This window comes from Gallinula chloropus (genome assembly GCF_964237585.1).
Source record: "Gallinula chloropus genome assembly, chromosome: 2".
NCBI lineage: Eukaryota > Metazoa > Chordata > Aves > Gruiformes > Rallidae > Gallinula > Gallinula chloropus.
In genome coordinates this window covers 88280437-88294210 of record NC_140086.1, presented here as the reverse complement: position 1 = coordinate 88294210, position 13774 = coordinate 88280437, and the positions used below count along the sequence as shown (strand labels likewise).

General features: G+C 40.6%; 1 protein-coding gene across 1 annotated transcript in view; it reads right to left on the bottom strand.

Moving 5' to 3' along the window:
- Positions 1-3608: 3608 nt before the first annotated feature.
- RELCH (RAB11 binding and LisH domain, coiled-coil and HEAT repeat containing) overlaps positions 3609-13774 on the bottom strand; it is a gene marked incomplete at its 5' end in the record, with an annotated part of 81746 nt that continues 71580 nt past the window's right edge. The window contains 2 exons of the mRNA XM_084279811.1: positions 3609-4396; positions 11588-11658. Of these exons, the coding sequence (XP_084135937.1) occupies positions 4276-4396; positions 11588-11658 (192 nt within the window). The 3' untranslated portion in view covers positions 3609-4275. The remainder of the gene's footprint in view (positions 4397-11587; positions 11659-13774) is intronic.

Below are 13774 nucleotides of genomic sequence, written 5' to 3'. Positions count from 1 at the left end.
TCCCTTGGAAGTACGATGGAAGTTCAAGCGCAGCCTGTAGCGCAGAAGCCTCCAAAGACACGGGCTGCTTGCCATGGCCTCTCCTGTCTGTGACAAACTACACAAAAGCAACATCACCTTTGCCTACAGCTTACCTATAAGCACGAAACCTGAGTGGTGTTAAATCTGTGAGGAAGAACGTGTTAGAAACGGCTCCTCTGGAAAACGATTACTCACCCAGGGGTTACTCATCGAGATTTGTTAACACTCGGTAGGTTAGCACACAGCACTGAAACCCGGGGTTTGATTGGCCTCTTTATTCAACAGCAGCACTCCCCCAGGCCTTTGCTGACGGATCTTAGTCTAAAACAAATTAGCTACAAATCCAAACGTGTTCGCCAGCAACATCAGCCGCATACGCTCCGCGAGCCACCAAAGCAGCTTCCCTGAAGCCCAGTTGCCTCGAAGCCCCCTACTGCCAGCCTGGAATTCATCAGCCTTGAGGTCTGATGCAAGAAATTCCGTGATTCTGCCCTGGATCAACACCAGCCCAATCAGCTCGTTCTATCAGCACATGAATGATTTTCTTCTGCCCCACAAAACTCTGGTGGTTTTACAACATCAACAAGTTTCACGTGGGAAGTTGCTCAAAACGCTTTAAATGCACGATGCCCACCCTTAGGAAGTGCACTAGGACGAGGAGCCGCTCACTCCTGGAACAGAAGAGCGTCACTACGCTGTCACAACACAGAGACACAGAAACATTCCGCACTTCTGCTTTTTCTGCACCATTTTGAATCATCTCATCCACATGTAGCAATGAATTCCCACAATACGTTACAAACACTCCTCTCTGTTCTTCATAACTGAACTTTTTAATGGATGAGTTTTTTATCTTTCGAGTGTAAGGCTTTAATCTGCAAACCTCATCGTTCTCATTCTCTCTAGCCAGTAATCCATCCAAAAACCCCTTTTAGCTCTCCTGACCAGAATATACATTTACATACAGCAAAAGCAGCCTTTTTTCTTTTCCTGGTGTGAAAGGGGAGTAGAAGAGACTGACAGCGGAGCCTGCAGCTTTTCTTAAACAGCTCCCTTTGTTAACCTGGATCGGGAGATAAGAAAAGAGTCACTTGCCTCATTAGCGTTTTCGAAAACAAACTCTTTCAGAACAGACCATAAACATAGTATCAGTCAGCCTTGCGTTTGACCTACAGAAAATATATTTAGATCACGAACAACTAATCCAGGCAGCCACTTACCTTCAGCCCACTGATTGTCTTTGCTTAAAAGCACCAGTCAGTCCTTTAAAGGGTAAATAAAAGATAGTAAGGTTCTGAAGTTACACTAGGAACAGCATGAGACTTTTGACATATCCTGAATTCAAAGACAAGAAGTTGTAGAAATTCAGGCTGAACTAATAAAGCCACCATTTTGGTTATTTATTTTTTTACAGGTTCCTTATTTTGGGAAAATCAAAAGCAATTGAGGAGAACTCTTTAGGGATTAATTGCTTTCCAAACTGGCTATCCAACTGTCTTCTTTCAATGAAGCATTTTCTCCTAAAAGATTTACTTTACTTGGTTTTGTTCAACAACAGAAGGAAAAGGTTTATTTAAAATATTCTGATAATTCTTTTCTTCAAAGATTTCTTGCTTTTCTTTCCCGTTGCTGAATGCTTCAGTGCCATAGCCAGCAGGAAAACTAAGGAGAAAAAAAAACCCAAACCCAACAATCCAGCCCCAAGAAAACCAAACTCTCCAAACCAAGCCAAACCCCAACACATAAAACAAGTTCCTGCCATCTTCTTGAGAATTTGTCAACATTTGGCAAACTGAAAAACATTTTAAAAAACCTCCTGCAACCGAAAGATACTAACAGAGCCTGGAAATTCAGGAGGCAAAACTCCTGAAGACACCCTGCAAAAGGTTTGTTGCCTACACAGATTTTTGTTTTCATCGCAGTAGTTACCACAAAGTGTTGGCATTCCCAGGATTCTCAAGACTCCTCCTTGGCTCAACCAGCATGAAGCAAAATGCTGACTAGCAAAAGCCAAACTCTGCTGCAAGGGCCTGGAAAGCCTGCACGCCTAGCTAGACAGCGATGCTACATTTGTCCTCACAAACTGGAGTCTCATCCCACAACCCTCTGCAGTTAAACTGCTGTCACAGTGTTTTGGCTCGTGCCCCTAAGTAGGTTTCCGAACACTAGCCAAAGTTCAGTGTGGGCTGGGAGCTGCTCTCACAGGCAGCCTGGAGGCAGCTGTGCTGCTTTGGAAAGCAGCTGAGCCATGAAGAAGTCAGTTTGGCCGTACGACTACAGAGCTATCTGTCTCTGGCACTGCAACTACTGGACAGACATAAGAAATAAAAGATAAATTAAAACCAAGGGGTGGCACAGGGGAGGAGGGGACCCTGCATGAAAATGGCAATAAAGCCACATGTCAGGAAGCCAGGGTGAGATGGAAATTTCAGCTGGTTCTGTCTGCCATCTGCTATGTGAAAGAAAAAATAATATAAAAAGTCATGGCTGAAGAATTTTGTGCATGAGACCTGTCTCCTGGGACAGCTGGTTTGCTGCGATAATCTTTTTTGGAGAAGACTAGAAGTAACAAGACAAGGCAGGTATACAAAACTTTTTATTGACAACAGAACAATAGAGAGGAATGTCACCACTTCCCATTCCTCGGGAATGTCTCCATTTCACAGTCAGTCTGCTAACAGTATACTTTCATGGCAACAAGCAACACGAAGGCATGGAGCCGGCTGTGACCCCAGGAAGAATGTTTCAGGGCAGTGTAAATGGACCAGGAGCGTGCAAGTGTGCAACAGGCCCCGTCACAACACACACACATGGCAGGCAAGGCTGTATACAGAGCCCACAGGCACCAACACGGAGTTAGAGGCCTCAAACTAGTTCCAGTCTTCCCATCTAAGGGCAGTACCTGAAGTGGAGCTACTCCATCCACGTACTGTTTCAGGAGTGAACACTTTCTTCCCTTGCCCCTTTTGCTTCCCCTGTCCTCAAAGATGTTAACACTTCCCACCGAATGGTACCGTGTCAGAAAATGCCTGAGCTTTTCTATTTTTCTACCTCATACCAGTTCATGCATGCACTTGAGTTTACTTTTGGAAGCTTACATTGACACAAGGAGGGAAAATAAAAGAAAAAAAGAGTGACATAAGAATAGAAGGATTGAGTTGTTAATGCTTCCTTGCTAACAAAAACATTTGGTAGTTGCTGAAGACACTCCTTGTAAAGTAGTTTTTATAAAGTATGTATGCAGCCTGCTTAACATTTTAAAGAAACTGCATGTCAAACTCTCTTAACATAACGCCAAAGACTCTGAAATTAAATTTGAACTGAGATTCAATCCAAGCAACTTAATTTTAGCTTTCAGGGCTGCACACTAAGAGCGAGATGGAAGCACTCTTTCTCCTGCATAAGCTTCCCCTGCCTGCAGAACTGTACTGGGCCCCTTGTGTAGTAGATTATACATTTATTAACAGTTATTAATTTACCATGTTTTTCCTTTACTTAGTGGATGTGCCTCTGGATGTGTAGTCTGGTTGTTAAAGTGCTTTAAAAGAAAACAAACCCCCCAACGAAAGAAAACATCCCTCAAAAAACCACAACAGATGTGAGAATTTCATCTGAAGGACTTTGTACAGCATTTACAATGTCAGCATAAAGCATCTGAAACATGAGCATTCCCAGCAGACTGATGCAGCGCAGTCCCGTACATTAGATACTGCAGTTCCTCTGGATTCAAGATGCACGATACTTACAAAAACAACCCTAGAAGCACAGACAAATGCTGGTGGCTCTTCCTCTTCTTTTTAGAAACAATAAAAAAATCTGCATTACTCTCTCATAATTTAAATACATAAGTAATCTCCACTTTTATTACTTCATGACAATGACTTCAAATTTACATTATTTTAAGTACCGTCATAATAACTCCATGTATAATACAGATATTTGCTGATATCCTGTCAGAAAATAAAATAAAAAAAGAAACCTTCCACTATATAAAAAAAATTATGCTGGAAAGACAAGAACACAGAACAGGGACTCGGTACAGACTATGATTTCAGTTTTATATCAACCACAGTTAACCCAAAATTAACAGATACACAGCGATATTCAAAAGCAGTGCAAATATCTTTGGAGGTTAGAATAAAATTATACTACAAGAACATAAGACAGAAGAAATTAAAAGGCAAGTACTTCAAGTACAGGAACCAGTCTCTGTGAGGTCCATCTTAGTGTTAGCTGGGAGTTCCTTTTCCCATCTTACTTCTTCCTCTGAAACACATTGGCCAACATTGCACCTGATGTAGTCAGCTGGCCCATTTTGTTCAAAAACTTGGTCTTTGTATCTTCGCTCACAAGGCTCGCTGCGATCGACATGGACCTGGGCAGGCAAAAGAGGCAGGGACGTAAGACCACAGAGGAAAAAGAACACTTGGCTGTTATTTAACAAGCAACTGAATTGGTTTCTCACTTTAGAGGTTTCAAGGCTGCAGAAGACTAGTCTGGCAAGAAGAACTGAAAAACCACTACCACCAAGCCCAAGGACACACTGCTAAATGAGTTACCAAGCTCTCACAGCCCTCCTGGAAAGTTGGGAACTATTTTTGCACACACTAGTTTTTGCTCCCTTTAAAAGTTATCACACTGGCATTTGTTGGCTGTTCAGCAACTGCTCTGGGGACAAATACCTCTGTGAAAGATCATCTTTTCCTTCTCACCAGAAACGTTAATCCTTGTTTATTTAATATAAAACAGTAGTACCGTTTCAGACCAAGGATCTCTCTAGCCCAAGTATCCAACAGTGACCATTAGCAGACACATAGAGATGAGTAAAAGCAAGGTAAGTACAAACCAGTGACCCCTCTCTCAGTTTCCAAATATTTTCACCCAAGCAGAGTTTAAAATTGGTGCAGACTGTCAATCTAGTCATTCCCAATGAATCTTTATTTTACATCACTTGTTCAGCCTTCCCTTGATCCTCTGCTAAATTTCTTGCAAAGCCCACTCTGGGGCACTGAGTCCTACTAGGTCTACTCCTTGCTGGGAAAATAGCTTTCTCCTTCTGGCTGCTGTGAATGCGACTCCTACTACCTACCTTTGCTTGGGTATTCTTACTTGATATGTACCAGAGAATGATGGAGAGTCCAATATTTTTTCCACAAACTGGACTAGAAGGAGCAACCCAATCAACGCTGAACCTACAAGATCCTATTACTTCAAACAAACTTAGGAAATGATCAAAATGCTGCAAAATTAACTAGGGGTGGGGAGGGTGGGGTGTTATTTATTTATTTACAGCGTAATAGCAAGTTCAACTTCAGATACATAAACCTGTAATCTACCTCAAGACAGAGCAGAACAAGGCAAATGCATGATAGCAAGATTATTCATAACTACTCCATACTGTCCATATTTGTAGTTAAAATGGCAAACATTTTTCAGCATCAGACAGGGCCAACTTTGCAAAACATTGCCAGCGAAATCCTCCCTTGCAAGACCAGTGTGGACTTTGCATTTCAAAATTATACCCAAGATCACAAGATCTGTCTTACTGGCCCAGACCAGCTTCCAGGAACTGACTTTCTGGTCTGCAGAGTTTAAGTAGATCTGCTAGGCATTTCTGCATCAAGGCAGGTCAAGGTGAAGTTAAGTCCAAATTGTTTCAACAGAATCAGAGTTATTTCTTCAAAGGTAGCAGAGATGCATTCTGTATTTTTTCCCTGTTTCATACCACAAAGAACAGTGCTTAGGTAACAATTCTGGTTCTTTTTAAACAGAACACTTGAAAAAACCCAAAAGGGAAGGAAGCTTCTCACTGAAGCTGTACTGTGGATTTGCAGACAGCTTAATTGTATCAGAACTACATCCCCCAAAACGTTCCACCCCACCCCATCCCTTCTACTTTTCAAGCTGAATTCTACTCAGGTATTTTTTTCAGTCCATCTCCTATTGATAGAACAGGTTACTCAAACCAATCATCTCATTTAAATCTTATGATTAGCTGATATTTTCTGAAAGCTTTGTAAATTTACACATTAACTAGTATTTAGTGCTTAAGCATTATTTTATTGAAAGAACAATGCCTGAAATTTTAGTAAAGCTTAAGTTTTTGAAAGTTGTTCCAAGGGTCTTTCTCTTGTTAGACAACATCTGATTAAAATTGACATTTTATTTTTAAAATAATAATATTTTGATTCTGTTTAGGTGGCAGTGATGAAGGCATGTAGCTTAATTGAAGTTATTTTATAAACTTCTTAAGTGAAGTATTTCTTTCAAGCACAATCACAGAGTCAGACATCTTTGGCTTGATTAAACATCGAGTCAACTGAGGGATCACCTATTTTCAGGTGATCAAACTCAGTAGGTAAGTTACTACTACTTAAGACAGGTTTTTTTGCAGCTGCTCTTGATTTTGTGATAAAGCAATGGCATGTAAATTATGTAAGAAATATTTTATACACACTCAACTGGCTAGAAGCTGACAAGAAGCTATTCCGGAGTATGACGTATCCTGGAGTTGTGTAACTAGGGAAAGTGATTTGGGAAATATGGTACGTGCCAAGCACTAAGGACCTTAAGAAAATAAAATTGCTCACTTCAGGAAAGAAAGTCAAGTCACTGTGACAAATTTGTAGTTTTAAGCATTATCCCAGTAATCCAGAATTGGCTTGAGGAAAACCAGGAAACGTTCCACAGACTTTCAGAACAGATTTGGGGGATATCAGCCATCTGATGTTACAAATTAAGAACCAGAAGAGCGTCTATATGTCATGTTACTGTAAATATAAGGACAATCCACAACACTCGACATACTTAAAAGTTTAAATATGCCTCAAAAGCACTTCTGTTATTATACAAATTGAACATTTAAACATAATGAAAGCGATATGGAATCAAATCTTTTGAGTCTCATGTCTTTAAAAAAAATAATCAGAGAACCCAGTAATGCAATAACATACCTTGTTTGAAACAAGTATTCCTATAGAAAAGTCCTTGTATTTGATAATTTTTCAGAAAAAAAAGACCAAAACCCCCTCACAACTCTCAAAAGAAGGTGTGAATGGTAAACACTGAATTTTTGGACCAGTGCCTAGATGAATTAGATGATACACAGAGTTCTGCCTGTTCTGAGGAGGAAACTTTAGGCCAAACCAAACATTCATACTGGGCATTTTTATAAAAAAATCAGTTTGCAACCTAAGTTGCTACCCTTTGAAACACCTTGTTAATTGTTAAAGATAATGTTAACTGCTAAGGAAAAGTGTCTATTCAATATTTTAAATGACAAAGTTTGAATTTTTTAAAAACACTATTTCTGTGAGCCCATGTTATTTGACCAACCTCTTCTAGCAGTAAAGGGCAAAGACAAGATAATCCCCTACATCCTATGATGGCTTTTGCCTCCAGGTTTATTCTTGTGTGTGCATTCTCTTATGAGCAAAAATCAGTAATTTGGCTCCTTGTTGCATTTAAATCCTTTGTCAAACATATATTTAGCGCTGAAATTAGGAACTGAAATTGGCGAGGGCTTAGCAAGAAAAAGGACACATGTATATGAAAAGGTCATTTCTTCAGTGGTAAAATATGTCATGCTAATTTTGCTCAATAAAAGAATGCAACCACAGTCTCATTTTGAGTAAGAAAGTGGAAGGCTAATTAAAGAATGAAGCAATACATTGCAAAGACTTATCCTTCTCAAATCTTACAGTTCTCAGCTGTTGCATTCTACAAGAAAACAAACTGTCTGTTGTATCATGTTCACATTTACCTGTTTCTGCAATGCTTTAATAGGACTAACTGTGGTTCTGAAGTATTTTCTTAAGAGACATTTCGAGTAATACAGACCTCTTACATTTAGGTTAACATGTCTGCACTGACAGAAGCTAAAGCACGGTAAGTCTAAACCCTACGTGGAATAGAAGTCCATCAACTCAGACTGGCCATGCAGAAAATGGCACAACAATTTCAAAAAAAACCCTGTCCAACTGAAGAGAACCACCTAGGAAGAGTTCAGACAAGGAATTTTGTGTTTTAACCTTAGGTTTTGCAGTTCAGTTAATGCAGGTAAGAGTAAAAAGCCTCCAGGTTAACAGCATTCTTTAAAGAAACCATTTTCATATCACAGACATTCACCACATTCTGGGAGAAATAAATTTCTTTCAGAATAAGCATGGCCTGAGAAAGAATCCATTTCATACTTTCTAAAAGGTTGTCAAGAATTTGCTCAAGAAGTAACAAATTAACTTAAAAAATAATTATCAGATAAAACCCCCTTTGTCATATATTTAGATACACACACTGCCTTTCATTTTTTCTTTTTGCAGTCAAAGCCTGAGGCAGTGGCTTCTTCATTGCACAAGGAATTAAAATGAAAGTGAAAAAGAGAACATCAGGCAGTATGTAGATTAAAAAAGGGTCCATAAAACCCCACCAGGGGAAATATTTGCAAAGTAATAGATGCCCATGTATGCAACTGATCTTAATGAATCAACTTCATAAAAATACTATGCCATTGCTTTATGGGGAGGTGCGTCCCTGCACAGGTGAGTTGGTGAATCTCCAGCAACTGCTTGTCATCAGATCTACAAGGAGCCTGGCTGTTAATTCTGCCTTATCATAATTACAGTGACAGCAGTGGGACCGAGTGCACCCTCAGCAAGTTTGCTGATGACACCAAGCTGTGTGGTGTGGTCAGCATCCTGGAGGAAAAGGATACCCTTTTCAGAGGGAACTAGGCAGGCTTGAGAGGTGGGCCCATGCAAACTACATGAAGTTCAAAATGGGCAAGTGCAAGGTCCTGCACATGGGTCAAGGCAATCCCAAGCACAACTACAGGCTGGGCAGAGAATGGATTGAGAGCAGCCCTGAGGAGAAGACTTGATGGGTGTTGGTCAAGAAGCTCAAAATGAGCTGGCAATGCACCTGCAGCGGAGAAAGCCAACTGTGTTCTGGGCTGCATCAAAACCAGCATGACCAGCAGGTCAAGGGAGGTGTTTGTTCCCCTCTGCTCTGGAATGCTGCATCCAGTGGTGGGGTCCCCTGTACAACAAAGATATAGACTTGTTCATGCTGGCCCAGAGGAGGACCACAAAGATGACCAGAGGGCTGGAGTACCTCTCCTACGAAGACAGGTTGAGTGTGTTGAGTTTGTTGAGTCTGGAGAAAAGGCAGCTCAGGGGATACCTTACTGCAGCCTTCCAGTACCTGAAGTGGGCTTACAGGAAAGCTGGAAAGGGGCTGTTTGCAAGGGCATGGAGTGACAGGATGAGGGATAATGGCTTTAAATCAAAAGAAGCCAGACTTAGATTAGCGATAAGGAAGAAAATCTTCCCTGTGCAAGTGGTGAGGCCCAGACTGCCCAGAGAAGCTGTGGCTGACCCCTCCCTGGCAGTGTCCAAGGCCAGGTTGGATGGGGCTTCGGGCAGCCAGGTCAAGTGGAGGGTGCCCCTTCCCATGGCAGGGGTTGAAATTGCATGATCTTGGAGCTTCCTTGGAACCCAAACCAGTCTGCAACTCTCTACGTACTGGGTACCTACTATGCAAGATACACAGTACAAGCAAGAGCTTTAAGAAACTAATGCTTGCTTGCAAAATGTAGAATGGGTCTAATGGGGCAACTAGCAAGTTTCTATCTTGCCAAGCATCCCTGGTAAGTTGCTTTTTGAGGAAACAACCTTTGATACAGCTGAAGGCAAGCCAAGCATTCACCAGTCTTCAAAAATAAAAACCAAAACCACACAGTTGCTGAAGAATCTGAAGCTCATGGGAAGGGGATGGGCATTCAGAGTGTGGCTACGGGGGACACACAGCTATGCATGCTAGAAAGCTGCATTTTATAGAAGATGCAAAGAATAAATATAATGTCTGAGAAAGTGACATACTGAACCCCTGGGAAAACAACAGCATGAACACATGAAGTGTTTGGTTCTTGGCTGACTGGCTATTTATGTTGCAAGCAAGGAATACACCTGTGGAGTGATAAAGTCAAATAAATTTGTTCTTGCCATATGAATAATTAATATGGAAAAGAAATACCTATTTCACCATGAAAATAGCCTCTCAACTGGAATACAGTTGGTCTATACAGTCTGTACTTCATATTGCCACACGAACAGGAAACAGGAAAGGAGGACTGTGTATTCTTCAGATCTTGAAATTTTTGTATTCCTTCTCCCGTAGACAAGGGTTTCAATAAGACTAGACATAATCAACTGTCTTATCAAAAGAGATACACTATGGGTTGTGATTTGTTGTAGAACCTGGACATTTTATGTCTTGAAATTATTTAATTTTTCAAGTCTAAAAGTTCATTTCCAGTACATCATTAAGAGTTGACCTGATGCTCATCTCTCAAATTGATTCAGTCCTTACTACACCTCATTTATTATCAGCTACACTGGTAAACAGGGTAATTACCACTAGTAAAGCCTGAGATATTTTATTTGGTATATGAGACTGACTCTCACCACACCCCACCTCTTCTGTTCAGTTCTTGCACACCCTTCCTATTTCAGTTGTTCTCAAAGGAACAGTTACTTTCAGGACTTTGCCTGAGCTCTTTCAAGTAAATTCTATCAATTTGTTACAGAAGGAAGCATGAGAAAAACAAGTGTCAGTCATTGTCTTGATTCCCATACCAAGGTATTAGGACTGAGGGCAAATTCTTCTTTTTCAAATACCTACTCTCACTCAAACCCCTACTATGTATTCTCAAACTCCTCCTGACAACACTGCTAGGGATTTCTGAAGCAATATAGTAATCTGTGAGAAGTTACTCATTGGTATGCCATTCCAGGCAACAAGCAGGCAAAAGAACACACACATGACATTGTAGTGATGCCTGGCTTTCCACACTCGTGGGTCTGTTACCTCCTTCTGTTATCAGGGGACACACATATACGACACCACCTCTACCACGTGAGGTGGGTTGATGCACAGGCACCGTGTGCCTGATACCTCACAGGAAGCTGGGTTTAGTGGGCATTTGAATGGGAGCTTTCCTGAAGTGCACCCTAAGCAGCAACCACATTTACTGAACAGTGTATTCACACAGGTAGGTCGGGTTTGTGCACTGGAGCAACAGTGTTCTTGTGTGTACTAGTCCCAGGCAGGCAAAGACAGTGGTGTGGAGCTGTTCAGGTCATTACCATGACCAGAACAATTCTTTCAGCCTGCAGACCACCCCCATGAGAGGGTTGCAAGGTGTGTGCCACATGTGTTGCTCCGAGCACTTCAGCCAAGCACCGCCTGTTTTCTCAGGTATGGGACAGAAATTCAATTAGTACTTTAGATGGGGAAAAATTTGAAGAAAAAAAGTAACAAGGGAATACAAGAACATCACTGCTATGGTACAAATAAATGTATAATGTTGTCATGTGCTTTACACACTGGAGACAGAAACGACCCCAAACTGATCTTTTGTTTGTGAAGTTTTTTTTGTTTGAGTTTGTGAAGTCTGCTTTCAAATATGTCAGTGTGCAACTTCTGGTCACAGACCTTGGGCACCATGATGGAATACGGGCTGCGGAACACTCATCAGGAGGCGCAGAAAAAAGGGAAGTGGAAGTCTTACCCCTGCGGTTCTTGGACGGTCTTGTTCTCCACTTTCTGTTCACACTCCTTTATCATGGAGCTTAAAATAACCTAAGGCACATAAGGAAGAGATATACATGATGTTTTTTCTTTTCAATAAATGCTTTGTACAAAATCTAGTAATCTACAACTAATTCTGACATGAGCAAAATTGTTTAAAAAGCTTCTCTGCTGTCTTTCAAGTGCATTTAAATTCCAGCTGCCTTGTAACGCCTTGTGGCTAGAAACAACAAAGCTATTCAAAATACTTCAAGGAAGAAAATGTTTTTTAAAGTTTTAAGAGTTCAAGACTCCCTCCTGCTTCCCTGGCATTCTAAAATACAGCAGAAGCAAACTCCCTTCTGTGACATACCTCTATCTTCCTTTTTTTCAAACAATACTGCTATTTATAAGCAATTAACTCTGACGTACATTCACCTTCCCTCTGTTTTTCTTTGGAGGCCTTTCAAGTGCCTTTTGACATTGGTTATCTTTACCCACATTATGTATGAAAGAAAAAGCAAGGAGAGAAAAGAAGAAAGCACAATGCCATCCTGAGACATCGTACCAGAAAGGAAGTGCGAAAGCAAACTCGGTATCGTTTCAGTGATGTCTTCCAGGGTTTCTACGAATCAAGGCTTTTTTGCTTTACTCAAGCAAGTGCAGCATTAAAGATTTCTGCTGAATATTTAAGACTAAACAGCCTCAGCCTCACACCAACTTTCCTCCAGCATAGCAAAAATAAAGGAATCTTTCCCAATAGCAGACTTTGAAAGGAATCATACAATTAATTATAACTCCCTGCCCACAACAGTACTGTGTTAACATGGAAAGAAAAACACTTGGGCAAAACAGGAGCAATGAAGACTGTGAAACTATAAACACACACACATACACTACTGCATAAATGGAAACTTTCTCTGCTCACAGCTTAGGAGAAAACTAAGCACTTTGAGACAATAAATCTCAAAGCGAAATCCAACTAAAATTAGTAGTGCCTTACCAAAACCTGACTACATGACCATGGGAAAAAACAAACCCCACTAAGTACAATCTCTGAAATACAGACCAGTCACTAGTGGTTACTACCAAGTAATAATTATTTTAAAAGCTATTTATATACATAAAAAGGTTGTTTCTGTCAAGTCCCCGTTAGTCTTTGAAACCATCCCCTACACTAAGATGCGGCCTGGTCCGTGTATCTGTGCCACTGTTCACTTTATTGCTCTAAAAGTATTACTTCAACATTTGAAACAGTGTGGGTAGCAGGTGTTTTGTACCCTTTCAATGTTTCAGAAAGCAGCCCTCAAACCTGTGTATGACTAACAAGACTACAACTCTTCCCACTAAATTTGCAAAGGGCTTGCATAAAAAAGAATGTAAATACTTGAACTCCAGAGAAAGTGGTACAAGAGAAATGCATTCAGAATTCCAATGAAAAAGAAAGCTTTTCTTTCTGTATCAAAAGAAAACTGAAATTTTTAACCACAGTGGCCGTAATTTTTGTTCGTTAGCATTTCTACCTGTGCACTGGAGCACCTTGAGATAGATGTGTAACTATTGAGATAGACGTACAGACATGTAGAAGGTCCAAATATCAACAACATGAAGTCTTGATCAAGTGGGGGAATAATTCAGAAAGGACCTAGAATCATTTGAATCCCAGGATAGAATCCCCATCCATTGCACAGCTCCTTGCATAATACTTGGATGAAGTGGAGCAATTCTTCCCTCTTCCCCAAATCAACTCATCTTAAATCAGGGTTCAATGGAGGAAACATATACATGTAATATCACATGGGAATTTTACATGATGGTACTTGTGCACACCACTCACACCTGTTCCCTTAGGTTCTCTTTGTCTGGTCATAGGACTGGCAATGAAATCATTTAGACCTCCTTTAAGAGGCTTATTTTAGAGATGTAACTCTGTATTTAGAGACCCTGATGAGGCATAACACGTGCTTAAGCATTATAAACAATGTTGCAAATGGACTAAATATTTTTACTCAATACCAAATGTATCTCATTACCACGCAAGGCAAAACCCAATTATTTTGAAAAGAAATAGTAGAGAAGGGGGAAGAAGGGACATATCCCAGAATTAGAGATGCTGGCAAAATATCAAAAAGTGTCCACACAAGGTGAAATGTTTATTTTAAAGATGAGAGACTCTGGATTAAATGCC